The sequence below is a fragment of the Notothenia rossii genome (genome assembly GCF_949606895.1).
Source record: "Notothenia rossii genome assembly, chromosome: 1".
In the NCBI taxonomy this organism is placed as follows: Eukaryota; Metazoa; Chordata; class Actinopteri; order Perciformes; family Nototheniidae; genus Notothenia; species Notothenia rossii.
In genome coordinates, this window is record NC_136912.1 from 49,912,096 (window position 1) to 49,926,033 (window position 13,938).

At 41.5% G+C, this 13,938-nt stretch overlaps 1 protein-coding gene across 2 annotated transcripts; it reads right to left on the bottom strand.

Moving 5' to 3' along the window:
* Window positions 1-1,537: 1,537 nt before the first annotated feature.
* Window positions 1,538-9,950, bottom strand: LOC307036512 (uncharacterized protein). 2 transcript variants are annotated; one of them, XM_079676890.1, is made up of 7 exons: window positions 9,739-9,950; window positions 8,360-8,449; window positions 5,773-5,937; window positions 4,495-5,481; window positions 3,631-3,789; window positions 3,422-3,517; window positions 1,538-2,582 (listed from the first exon to the last, which is right to left on the bottom strand). In XM_079676890.1, the coding sequence occupies exons 4-7, from the start codon at window positions 5,476-5,478 to the stop codon at window positions 2,280-2,282; spliced, it is 1,542 nt and encodes a 513-aa protein (XP_079533016.1). In that variant the 5' UTR covers window positions 5,479-5,481; window positions 5,773-5,937; window positions 8,360-8,449; window positions 9,739-9,950; the 3' UTR covers window positions 1,538-2,279. The 2 variants fall into 2 exon arrangements, with proteins under 2 accessions (XP_079533016.1, XP_079533017.1); XM_079676891.1 differs by lacking the exon at window positions 5,773-5,937.
* Window positions 9,951-13,938: the final 3,988 nt, after the last annotated feature.

Sequence of the window (13,938 nt, forward strand, 5' to 3'; positions counted from 1 at the left end):
GCTGGGGTCCCGCAAATGCTTTAATCACACTTTTGTCCATTTGCCTATCAGTTTGTTAACGAAGTGGACAGAGGTTGTTTTTCGCCCCTAAAAGTGACTTTTAATGGTGGGTTTTGTATTTAAATGATGGGTCTTATCATTGTGGAGGGTCCCCGACACAATGCAACTAGTCTGGAGCTCGCTGGGGTCCCGCAAATGCTTTAATCACACTTTTGTCCATTTGCCTATCAGTTTGTTAACGAAGTGGACAGAGGCTGTTTTTCGCCCCTAAAAGTGACTTTTAATGGTGTTTTTTGCATTTAAATGATGGGTCTTATCATTGTGGAGGGTCCCCGACACAATGCAACTAGTCTGGAGCTCGCTGGGGTCCCGCAAATGCTTTAATCACACTTTTGTCCATTTGCCTATCAGTTTGTTAACGAAGTGGACAGAGGCTGTTTTTCGCCCCTAAAAGTGACTTTTAATGGTGGGGTTTGTATTTAAATGATGGGTCTTATCATTGTGGAGGGTCCCCGACACAATGCAACTAGTCTGGAGCTCGCTGGGGTCCCGCAAATGCTTTAATCACACTTTTGTCCATTTGCCTATCAGTTTGTTAACGAAGTGGACAGAGGCTGTTTTTCGCCCCTAAAAGTGACTTTTAATGGTGGGTTTTGCATTTAAAAAATGGGTCTTATCATTGTGGAGGGTCCCCGACACAATGCACATAGTCTGGAGCAGCGGAGCAGCGGCTGGGCCGTGTTCCCCCTTCTGTCCATTTGCCTATCAGTTTGTTAACGAAGTGGACAGAGGCTGTTTTTCGCCCCTAAAAGTGACTTTTAATGGTGGGTTTTGTATTTAAATGATGGGTCTTATCATTGTGGAGGGTCCCCGACACAATGCACATGGTCTGGAGCTCGCTGGGGTCCCGCAAATGCTTTAATCACACTTTTGTCCATTTGCCTATCAGTTTGTTAACGAAGTGGACAGAGGCTGTTTTTTGCCCCTAAAAGTGACTTTTAATGGTGGGTTTTGCATTTAAATGATGGGTCTTATCATTCTCCAGGGTCCCCGACACAATGCAACTACACTGTAAAAAAGAAAAAGTTGAGAAAACTTAAAATATCAAGGCAACATGATGCTAGAGATTTTTGAGTTTTCTCAACTTTTGCCAGCTGTTGTTGACTTAACTAAGGTTTTTAAGTTTTGCCAAGAGTTCTGCCAACTTGGATCTTTTTGTTCACTTTATGAGGATAATACTGTGAGACTAATTAAGAATTTCTTGCTTGAATGCGATGTATTTCTACCTTCACCAAACACAGATTTTTGTGTTGAATTAATAAACAATTTTTCCCATCAATGTCATGTATTTCTACTTTCTTTAAATATAAATATTCTTGTTGTATAAATACACAATTATTCCTCCAATGGCATTTATTCCTTGATTCACCTAACACAAATATTCTTGTTGAATAAATAATACAATTTATTTTGGCTATAATTTTACATTCAAAACTGCTCAATATATGGATAATTAATAATACACACTACAGCTGAATGTTGTCAAGATTTTTTTTATTCAGTTTACCAGTGAACAACAGTAAAACCATCATTAATGCATGTGTAAAAAAACAACATACATACTGTTCTATTAGTCTATTATTAACATTTGGAGTGAATCTTCCTCCATGCTGAGAATTTGAAATTGACACTGAACTGAAATGTAAATGTTTACATGTGAACAGCCATTCTAGCCATTTGGTTACTTTTTTTTTGCATATACACATCCAAGCTTAAAGATTACTTAAACTGTAATGTATTTAACAGTTGAAACACTATATGCACCCCTTGGCAACTGCCAAATGATTATATATTCCAGAGGTCAAAGAGATTAACTTGTTTGTTGCAGATTATGAAACGTGCATACTGTTCTATAGTCTAGTAACATTTGGGGTGAATCTTCCTCAATGCTGAGTATTTTAAATCAATGCTAGTCTTACTGAACACGTACTGTATATAATGATTACCCTCCACCCCCCCTCATGGTTGGCGGCTTCTGAATTTACACATTAACACTGAATTACTTTGTGCCATTTGTTGACTTTACATGTGAACAGCCATTTTTCTTGTTTTTTGCATATACACATTCAAGCTTTACTTAACAATAATGAATTTAACAGTTGAAACACTAGACACCCTTTGGCAACTGCTGAATTATTATATAATCCAGAGGTGAAGCATATGAACTTTGTTTTGTTTTACATGAGTGTAACAACAATGCACTTAAACTTCAATAACAGTCACAGTACAAGCTTCGCTTTCAGTGACCTTGTGCGCTGTGAGCATCGAGAGCCACCGAGCGAAAAAAAGATGGTCTGAATTGCCTCAAAGGAGTACCTCATCTGTTTTGGAAAATCAATGTTGAGGGCATACAGGAGGCCGAAGAGGTATGCCATGGCAGTAGAGAGGTTTGGAATATTATGAAGCACAATGTCCCCTTCCAACACAACCGCCTGGTCTCGCACAGTGTTGTCGGCTTCTTCATGTAGCACAGAGAGGATGGCAACAGATGCACCTTGCACTGGTGCCAAAATGTCGGTGTCCTGAGGAAGGAGAACAGGTACATTATTAAGAGCTTAGAAAAAGTAAGACAGTAGAAAGAGTCATTTTATGAAAAAAAAAATATGTGTGAATTCTGAAAAGGTTAATGCTAAAGCTGAAAAGTATAACTTGTAAGCAGAGATGATTGGCTTCATAACGGCTAAAAGAAGTTGAAATGTTAAAAAAAAGGCAGAAGAACATGGGCAGCTATAAACTGAAATCTGACAGCCAATGAAAACTGCTAAAGCCAAGAATAGATTTAGTAGTTTAAGGAGGGTGATTTACATGAAGTAAACAAGTTGGTGTAAAGGAAGTAGTGAAGCTGTGCAAAGAGCCCATTGTAACAATGGTTCTGCTTTTAAAACAAACAAAAATGACAGCCAAAAAAAGCCTTACTCTTAGAGGATCATCTTTCAAATTTTGTCTCTCAGCTTTCAAATTAATGATTTGTTTAAGAAAGATTAAAAAAAATAAAAAAACATTCAGACTAAATACATTTATAGTGATGAAATTAATTATTTAGTACCACGCTATACTAATTTGCCATTTAACTTGTGGAGGTATTAACCAGAAAAAATAAATCTCTTTCTTTAATCAATGTAACCCACCAACCTTGTGCTGAAACACCACCCAAAATGACCAACTGTTCCCCTCAGCAGAAAAAAAGGGATCTGAAGTGGAAAAGTCCAACCCTCACCCCAAAATCATCTGGACTGATAAACTGCCCTGGGGAGGTGTACTTACATTTTGGATTAACTACTCCTTAAAAACATCTTGTGAGAATAAGTAATTAGCTGCATGACCTGAATTATTTGTCTTTCCTGCAGTTACTTTTACTTACCAAGCACTTCAGGAAAAACGTGGTTGCATCTTCGCGGAGGTAGATAGGCAGGCCTCTCAGTGCTGCTGTTTTCCGGTGGGACACAATGTCGGATGTCTAAAAGTGGAAAACATAAGTAGTTCAATTAGTATAGTACTGTAATGTTGTCATTCCTAATAAGTATATTCATGCTCTTCTAAAACTGCCAGGCAAAAGAGCAGTTCACTGACCTGATCATCAAGTTGATCAAGGAGGTCCTCCATCTCCTGACCAAAAGCTCCTTTCTTAGACCTGTAGATTTTCAGCAGGCCAGGCCCAAACTTGTCAAGGGATGCATTGAAAGTCCCCAGGAGGTCTTTGCTCGTGATACGATGAAATTCCTTAGATATCTTAACAAGAAAACCAAAAAAATATTATCAATTTTCAAACCATAATGTCAGAATTTCTTACAGGAAGTTCCTGGGTAACTTGTTATGAGTCTGCACCATGTTAAATATCTGACCATTTTTCTGTGACCTGTGAAAAAGTGGATTACATACTAAAATGCACCACAGGAAATAAAGAACCTCATTTTTAACCATGGATTTTGAGGATTAAAAATTAAATAAAAAGGGTGACTATGCCACATCCATAAATTGCAGAAAGTGAATTACTCCTTGGAAGACATCAAAAAAAAACACACATTCTTACCTGATTAAACATTTTACTTTTGTCTTCTTGTTATTATTGCAATTTATTTCTACTGTTTAGACAAGCAAGTAAAAAAGGATGTTACCATGACAGTTTCAACTGAGACGTCGTCGTCTTCATCAGAGGTGTCATCCAACGTTCTGCTGATGTGTCATTCATCAGCTGGCCTCTGGTCTCTGAAGGAGGGAATCCCAGGTATGTCATACCTGGGATTCCTTCCTCCAGAGACCACCCAGGATGGAAGGTGCGTGGCCAACTCGGCAGACCAGCTGGTAAATGACACGTCAGCAGCACGTTGGATGACGCTTCTGAGGAAGAATGAAGTCTCAGTAGAAAATGTCAACATAACATCTTCTTTTACTCGCTTGTCTGAACAGTAGAAATAAAAGAGAATAGATCCTTACCTCTTCACAAGAAAACAGAGCAGGCCACCTTTCCTGGATCTCAGATACCATCGGCTGACACTCTACCACCTCCCTTCGCCTGAGGGAAAACGTCAGTTCCATCTTCTGTTCTATCAATGTTGTGTTCCTGTTCTTCTTCTTCATTTCATCGACCAGAGATACTCTTTCCTCTTCAAGGGTAGAATCATCATGGTGTTGTGGGTAATCTGGCACATGATTGACCTCTCCACGTTTGGGCTTTTTCAGGGTAAATGGACTGTCATCTTCCCCTCCACCTTTTCTTTTCTTGTTTACATTTACCTCATTGCATCCTGCCTGGCGAAGCTTTGACCTGTAGTTTCCAAGTTTGTACTTGATACTTGTTCTCCATCCCTCGTAGCCTGTGACGCCAAATGGCTCTTTCAGACATGGATACTTCTGAATGAGCGCAGCGGCAACTGACTCAAGCTCATCTTTCTCAGGGTAGCTTTTGATTTCAAAAATTGCTTGTGCAATTTTATCCAATATCTCCATCTTCATGTCTCTTGTCACTTCAACGCCCTTCTTTGTCTTTTCATGTGTGTCATTGGCCTTAGACAATTTCAGCTCCACATCATATGCAAACTTGGGGATTGAGAATGGAGATGGCCACTCTGCGACTTGCCTTAATGTGGTCTGGATAGAATCGGTCCAACTAGGCCTGAAATCCTCAGAGTGAACACTGATTGTGTCCTGAGAGGAGACTGAACTAGTGGATTGGTTAAGTGGAGACAAATCACAGTTCCACATGACATGCAAGACTGCACGCACAGCTGGTAATTCTGACATCTCTGTTAAGTTGCAGAGTGCATTTCCAAACTCCGGATCCTCAAACTGTAGTGAGAAATCTTCTTGAAGATTGAGTCTCTCTTTAAGCATATTAATCAGGCCCTCCACAGATGTTGGGAATTCTGGAAGCTGGATTCGCCGGGCATCTCTGGAGGAAAGAACGACCCGAAGTAACATAGTCTGAAAAGAGGGGAGAGAGAAAAGTGGGAGAAAATGATTAGTCAAACCTAATTAGAAGACAGATTACACCAATGTTGTAGAAAGCTGAAAATTTGAATTTACACAAATTGGGCCCTTCTGGTCCCAAACAGCAAATACAGTTTTTTTTTATGTTGAGATAATCCCAGTGTCCTCATATGAGGACATCATTTTTTGCAAAAACTACTTCCTGTACAAAGACAAACTTTAGGTATTGTACTTATTAGGTCCTACTTATCCCAGATAGCAAGGAGAAATAAAAAAAATGCACACCAGAAAAAACGCTCGGTCTCAGGAGGTTAATGGAGAAGGAATGTCCTCGGAGTCACCATAAGCTTCCCACCAACTGTGTACGCTGCTAGAGGATGGTAATCCGTCAGCACATCTGGATCCAGGACAAGAAGGTCTGCACAGGTGTTTTCAACAAGTTCATAGGACCTGTAATGTTCCATGTACCAAGAAGAAAGTTTTTTACAAATGAATGCCACCTCCTCTGCATTGACAAGAATGTTTGCAATCTTATGGAACTCAGGGAGGCCACTGCACTGCCCAGAAGACAAAATCATGCCTGCCGCATACTGTGTCCCATCCAGGTGAACCGTTTTAGACAGGGACACACTGTCTAGATGTGGGTACTTCTTCTGTATTTCATACTTGAGAGATGGATCCAATTCTGAAACCCTGACCACCTTCACATTTTCAACATACAGTTTTGGCTTGAAAAGGATCCCACTGTCCAGGTGGTAGGCTATCATTTGCTGATGTTTCGTGGACAGAGTGAGCCGCACATTTTTCCAGTTGCGAGTGTCATGGACAACCTTTTTAAAGTAGCTATGCTTAGCCTCATATCGCATTGTCCATAATTCAATCAAAGGCCCATAGCAGCGAATAAGTTGCGGGTAGTGGTCGATAAAATGATGTTTCGGCCTCAGTCTGAACTCTGGAAAGGTACTGGTGAGCAACTTGCGATGATCGAGTAGTTTATAAGATAAATAACACAGTGCTTCTTCAGAAAGCCTACTTGACACAACAATGTCAAGAATTTCCTTGAGGTCCATTAAAATCACCCAAGCTGGCTCCTGTTCTGGTATCTTGCGTCCAATCACAAAAGGAAGTAAACGAAGCAGTGTCCAGTTTTCATGCCCGTTTCCCCCCACTGTCCCCTTTTCAAAGCTTGCTTTTGGAATTTTGTGGGGCTTGTTTACTTTGTCTTCATACTTGTAGGGAAATGATGTTATGCAGTCATTTAACTCATCAAATGTAATAAAGCGTTTTGAAATCAGATTTTTCAAACATAAGGATAATTCCACAGGGATGACCCCTTCCAAAAGATCATGCAACAGATCTGGAGGAAATCCAGTTATTGGGTGAAAAAACAAGAGATGTTTGCCCAGTACACATTCACTTTTGACCCCCTTAACACTTTTGAGGTTGCCCCCCTGCTTAAGCTCTTCCAGAAACAAGTTATGCTGATCAACACTTCTCAATTGAAAATCATTAACCTCAGTGGTTGCAATTTGGCCCCGACTAATCAAACAAAACCGACAGAAATTTTCAACATTAAAACTTTCAGAAAAGCCAGCAAGACCATGCGCACCGAGGTTGTCAGCACTTACACAATACACAGTGCTTTTAACAAACTGGCCCACAACTTCAACAAAAATTCCCTCTTGTTCTAGGCACTTTATATCTTTAAGCAATGGCTCAAGAAACTTTTCATAACCATATTTTTTTATGTCTACACTTTTACCCAAGACAGCCAACTGAATTGAAGTGAGACTCGATCTGAACCTGGCTGGTAAATTTAGAACCACCCAATATACTGCCGTAATCTTATGAACTTTTCTAGAGGTCCCCAATGGATTACACACTTCAAATTCATCAATGTATAATCCCAAACTGATACAAGTGTTTTGTTCTCCCAGTAGCTTATTCTCCTTGTAATACTTGCCGTCTTGAAAAGACTTAAAGTGCCCAGATAAAGCTTCTTGATTAAATACAATTTTGTCCAAAAAATCTGTACACCCAAGTAAAGTCTCAAGTACCTTAGTGACAGATATATATACAAAAGAGTTTTTATGGGCTGCGTTGTACAGATATTCTGTGGGTTCGATAACAGGAAAGTGCCCTTTGAAGTATATATTCCTTCTGTGATCTGTAGATAGGGAACCTTTCTCTGATATTGTTAAAAGGAGTGGATTAGTTTGAGCTATAGCACTTGAAATTTCTTGCAAAACACAATCATTTACTTCAATTTTATGTTTAGAAAGGATCTCTTTGACACTGTTGAAAGTTTGAGTGTTAGAGAAAGACAGCAGGTTATGCAAATGTTCTACAATCTTTTGTGTTGCACTTCGAGAAACGTGCAACACAGTTTGCATAGACAAAAAGAGAGAGGCTAATTTGTGCTCAAGTGTCTCACTATCTACATCCTCCACAGTATCTACAACCTCATTTAGTCCCACAACATCATGAGCTGATGTCCCTGCTTCACTATCAGCTTGTTCACCATCAATTATCTCATCTTCAGTAACAGTTCTTTGTATTGTTCGGAAATCCTTAAGTGTCCAGTTTTTATGGTTTCGACTTTTGTGAGAACTGAAGGTTGGGCGAGTGTTTGTTTTAAAGGTACACCTTAGAAAGGGACATTGTACAGTTTCTCTGTTCTTTAAATGATGTCCGAGATGGTTCCAAAACGTTTTTTCACTGCAAATCTCTTTAAAATCACACAACTCGCAGTGAAATGTTACACACTCCTGGATTTTCACTGACGCGTGTGATCTCGAGAGGTGTGATCTCAATGATCCAAGTGTTTTAAATACACAAACACAGTTGGTGTGTGTGCAAGGCCAGTGTGCACCTTGACCGTGGCGAAGGCGAAGATGTTTCAAGAGGGTCACTTGACTGGAGCTGGAGAATTTACAAAGCCGGCACTGCATGGAATCCACCACTGAAACACAAGAGACACAAATAGCATGAATAGCATTTTCACAACAGCCTCTACACGTAATTTAAGATAGAATACTGATATGAAAAACTTAAAAGTTAGTCTGATAATAATTATTGTAATAACACCAAGCTGTACTGGTCTGAAAGCCAACTGCAACAGCCGTTATATAAAAAAATAAATAAAACAACCATACATAACACAGAAGGAATCCCTTGTTGCAGGAGCTAAATAGCCTACATCAACAAGCCAAAAATAGAGACAAGAAAAAAGTCTATTGGGAATTGTCTTTCATTCATGAATATAATCTGTAAATTAATTTTAAAATGTAAATTTGATTTTAAATTATAACTAGGCCTATGACAAGCAACAAAAATGCAAACATGAATTCAAACATTTGTTTTTAAAAACACCAACCATAACCATGTTATAACTTCATAAAATAAAACAACATTTAAAATAATGCATTCTGATCGGTACATTGCAAAACATTATTGATTTAAATGTGGTGATTTCTGTACAGCGCTGCTCCTCTCCTCCTTCACACAGCTTTAACTTACTCTTGATTCAAACTAATGCAGTTGCCCAATTGTTAGATTACACCAGTGAGACCAACAGCCTATCTCCTAAAAAAGAATCGAGCAACCCGGCGACAAACCTCTAAAAACCTGCGGATGAGTTAATTAACGACCGTTACCACCCCGGCAGAACTACGTAGTTCGGCCGGCCAACGGAGCTCTCCAGGCGGCTTGCTGCCTCTGCGAGGTCCCCCACCTCGGGGAGGCCTTGCCACAACGTGGAGGTTCTCAACTTCGGAGCAAACTTCTAAACAGCCGTCATTTAGACAAACTAACCGCACAATGGGGATCTAAACCCTTACTTTCTCGCATGAAAAATTATTAAAACTTTAAAAAGTGACGAAATAACAGCGCTACAGCAGAAAATAAAACAACAAGTAATGGCGGCGCCGCGGAGAGGTCGCGATAAACGAACACCATCGTTTGCCGCCTTGTTTAACTTACCCAGTGTTGCACCGGATAAAAAATGCACAACGTTGGCTTTTCATAATGAACATAGTTCCCGAATTACTTACACCACTGAAATGACAGCCCACATGCCTGCATAGCTACATAGCTGCATAGCTGCATAGCTACCCCATGTGAAAGCGTCTGCATGACGACGAGGCGCATGCGAAAAAGTTACCAACAACAACAGACAATGACCCTACAGTAAAAACAAAGTCAACCATGCACTAATTCAGCGTGATGGAAGTAAAAACACGCTTATCTTACCTGCTGGAGCGAAAGTTTGGCCAGCTCCCACCACGCGGTTTCTGCTCCACAAAATGTCGGACGGGCACACCTTCAGCAAAGCGCGGTTCAAACTGGTCCAGGCTTGTGTGCGCATGCGCAAAAGAGCAAATGACGGAGTTGGCCCAACTCAACTCAAAAATCTGCTTATAGATTTACAATTTCTTGTTGAGCTGACTTAAAAATAGTAGTTAAGTCAACAACGGGAAAAATTTGCTGGGCAGACAAGAGTTTATAGATTACTTATTGCAAAGCCATATTTCTGAGTCAGTTTAATTTCAAAATTGTAATGAGATCAACAATTGCTAGTTATCGTTTTTACAGTGTAGTCTGGAGCTCGCTGGGGTCCCGCAAATGCTTTAATCACACTTTTGTCCATTTGCCTATCAGTTTGTTAACGAAGTGGACAGAGGCTGTTTTTCGCCCCTAAAAGTGACTTTTAATGGTGGGTTTTGCATTTAAAAAATGGGTCTTATCATTGTTGAGGGTCCCCGACACAATGCACATAGTCTGGAGCAGCGGAGCAGCGGCTGGGCCGTGTTCCCCCTTCTGTCCATTTGCCTATCAGTTTGTTAACGAAGTGGACAGAGGCTGTTTTTCGCCCCTAAAAGTGACTTTTAATGGTGGGTTTTGCATTTAAAAAATGGGTCTTATCATTGTTGAGGGTCCCCGACACAATGCACATAGTCTGGAGCAGCGGAGCAGCGGCTGGGCCGTGTTCCCCCTTCTGTCCATTTGCCTATCAGTTTGTTAACGAAGTGGACAGAGGCTGTTTTTCGCCCCTAAAAGTGACTTTTAATGGTGTTTTTTGCATTTAAATGATGGGTCTTATCATTCTCCAGGGTCCCCGACACAATGCAACTAGTCTGGAGCTCGCTGGGGTCCCGCAAATGCTTTAATCACACTTCTGTCCATTTGCCTATCAGTTTGTTAACGAAGTGGACAGAGGCTGTTTTTCGCCCCTAAAAGTGACTTGTAATGGTGGGTTTTGTATTTAAATGATGGGTCTTATCATTGTGGAGGGTCCCCGACACAATGCACATGGTCTGGAGCTCGCTGGGGTCCCGCAAATGCTTTAATCACACTTTTGTCCATTTGCCTATCAGTTTGTTAACGAAGTGGACAGAGGCTGTTTTTTGCCCCTAAAAGTGACTTTTAATGGTGGGTTTTGCATTTAAATGATGGGTCTTATCATTCTCCAGGGTCCCCGACACAATGCAACTAGTCTGGAGCTCGCTGGGGTCCCGCAAATGCTTTAATCACACTTTTGTCCATTTGCCCATCAGTTTGTTAACGAAGTGGACAGAGGCTGTTTTTCGCCCCTAAAAGTGACTTTTAATGGTGGGTTTTGCATTTAAAAAATGGGTCTTATCATTGTGGAGGGTCCCCGACACAATTCACATAGTCTGGAGCAGCGGAGCAGCGGCTTGGCCGTGTTCCCCCTTCTGTCCATTTGCCTATCAGTTTGTTAACGAAGTGGACAGAGGCTGTTTTTCGCCCCTAAAAGTGACTTTTAATGGTGGGTTTTGTATTTAAATGATGGGTCTTATCATTGTGGAGGGTCCCCGACACAATGCAACTAGTCTGGAGCTCGCTGGGGTCCCGCAAATGCTTTAATAACACTTTTGTCCATTTGCCTATCAGTTTGTTAACGAAGTGGACAGAGGCTGTTTTTCGCCCCTAAAAGTGACTTTTAATGGTGGGTTTTGTATTTAAATGATGGGTCTTATCATTGTGGAGGGTCCCCGACACAATGCAACTAGTCTGGAGCTCGCTGGGGTCCCGCAAATGCTTTAATCACACTTTTGTCCATTTGCCTATCAGTTTGTTAACGAAGTGGACAGAGGCTGTTTTTCGCCCCTAAAAGTGACTTTTAATGGTGGGTTTTGCATTTAAATGATGGGTCTTATCATTGTGGAGGGTCCCCGACACAATGCAACTAGTCTGGAGCTCGCTGGGGTCCCGCAAATGCTTTAATCACACTTTTGTCCATTTGCCTATCAGTTTGTTAACGAAGTGGACAGAGGCTGTTTTTCGCCCCTAAAAGTGACTTTTAATGGTGTTTTTTGCATTTAAATGATGGGTCTTATCATTGTGGAGGGTCCCCGACACAATGCAACTAGTCTGGAGTTCGCTGGGGTCCCGTAAATGCTTTAATCACACTTTTGTCCATTTGCCTATCAGTTTGTTAACGAAGTGGACAGAGGCTGTTTTTCGCCCCTAAAAGTGACTTTTAATGGTGTTTTTTGCATTTAAATGATGGGTCTTATCATTGTGGAGGGTCCCCGACACAATGCAACTAGTCTGGAGCTCGCTGGGGTCCCGCAAATGCTTTAATCACACTTTTGTCCATTTGCCTATCAGTTTGTTAACGAAGTGGACAGAGGCTGTTTTTCGCCACTAAAAGTGACTTTTAATGGTGTTTTTTGTATTTAAATGATGTGTTTTATCTTTCTCCAGGGTCCCCGACGCAATGCACATAGTCTGGAGCTCGCTGGGGTCCCGCAAAATGCTTTAATCACGATTTTGTCCATTTCCCCATCACTTTGTTAACGAAGTGGACAGAGGCTGTTTTTTGCCCCTAAAAGTGACTTTTAATGGTGGGTTTTGCATTTAAATGATGGGTCTTATCATTCTCCAGGGTCCCCGACACAATGCACATAGTCTGGAGCAGCGGAGCAGCGGCTGGGCCGTGTTCCCCCTTCTGTCCATTTGCCTATCAGTTTGTTAACGAAGTGGACAGAGGCTGTTTTTCGCCCCTAAAAGTGACTTTTAATGGTGGGTTTTGTATTTAAATGATGGGTATTATGATTGTGGAGGGTCCCCGACACAATGCAACTAGTCTGGAGCTCGCTGGGGTCCCGCAAATGCTTTAATCACACTTTTGTCAACTTGCCTATCAGTTTGTTAACGAAGTGGACAGAGGCTGTTTTTCGCCCCTAAAAGTGACTTGTAATGGTGGGTTTTGCATTTAAATGATGGGTCTTATCATTGTTGAGGGTCCCCGACACAATGCACATAGTCTGGAACAGCGGAGCAGCGGCTGGGCCGTGTTCCCCCTTCTGTCCATTTGCCTATCAGTTTGTTAACGAAGTGGACAGAGGCTGTTTTTCGCCCCTAAAAGTGACTTTTAATGGTGGGTTTTGTATTTAAATGATGGGTCTTATCATTGTGGAGGGTCCCCGACACAATGCAACTAGTCTGGAGCTCGCTGGGGTCCCGCAAATGCTTTAATCACACTTTTGTCCATTTGCCTATCAGTTTGTTAACGAAGTGGACAGAGGCTGTTTTTTGCCCCTAAAAGTGACTTTTAATGGTGGGTTTTGCATTTAAAAAATGGGTCTTATCATTGTGGAGGGTCCCCGACACAATGCACATAGTCTGGAGCAGCGGAGCAGCGGCTGGGCCGTGTTCCCCCTTCTGTCCATTTGCCTATCAGTTTGTTAACGAAGTGGACAGAGGCTGTTTTTCGCCCCTAAAAGTGACTTTTAATGGTGGGTTTTGTATTTAAATGATGGGTCTTATCATTGTGGAGGGTCCCCGACACAATGCACATGGTCTGGAGCTCGCTGGGGTCCCGCAAATGCTTTAATCACACTTTTGTCCATTTGCCTATCAGTTTGTTAACGAAGTGGACAGAGGCGGTTTTTTGCCCCTAAAAGTGACTTTTAATGGTGGGTTTTGCATTTAAATGATGGGTCTTATCATTCTCCAGGGTCCCCGACACAATGCAACTAGTCTGGAGCTCGCTGGGGTCCCGCAAATGCTTTAATCACACTTTTGTCCATTTGCCCATCAGTTTGTTAACGAAGTGGACAGAGGCTGTTTTTCGCCCCTAAAAGTGACTTTTAATGGTGGGTTTTGTATTTAAATGATGGGTCTTATCATTGTGGAGGGTCCCCGACACAATGCAACTAGTCTGGAGCTCGCTGGGGTCCCGCAAATGCTTTAATCACACTTTTGTCCATTTGCCTATCAGTTTGTTAACGAAGTGGACAGAGGCTGTTTTTCGCCCCTAAAAGTGACTTTTAATGGTGGGTTTTGCATTTAAATGATGGGTCTTATCATTGTGGAGGGTCCCCGACACAATGCACATAGTCTGGAGCAGCGGAGCAGCGGCTGGGCCGTGTTCCCCCTTCTGTCCATTTGCCTATCAGTTTGTTAACGAAGTGGACAGAGGCT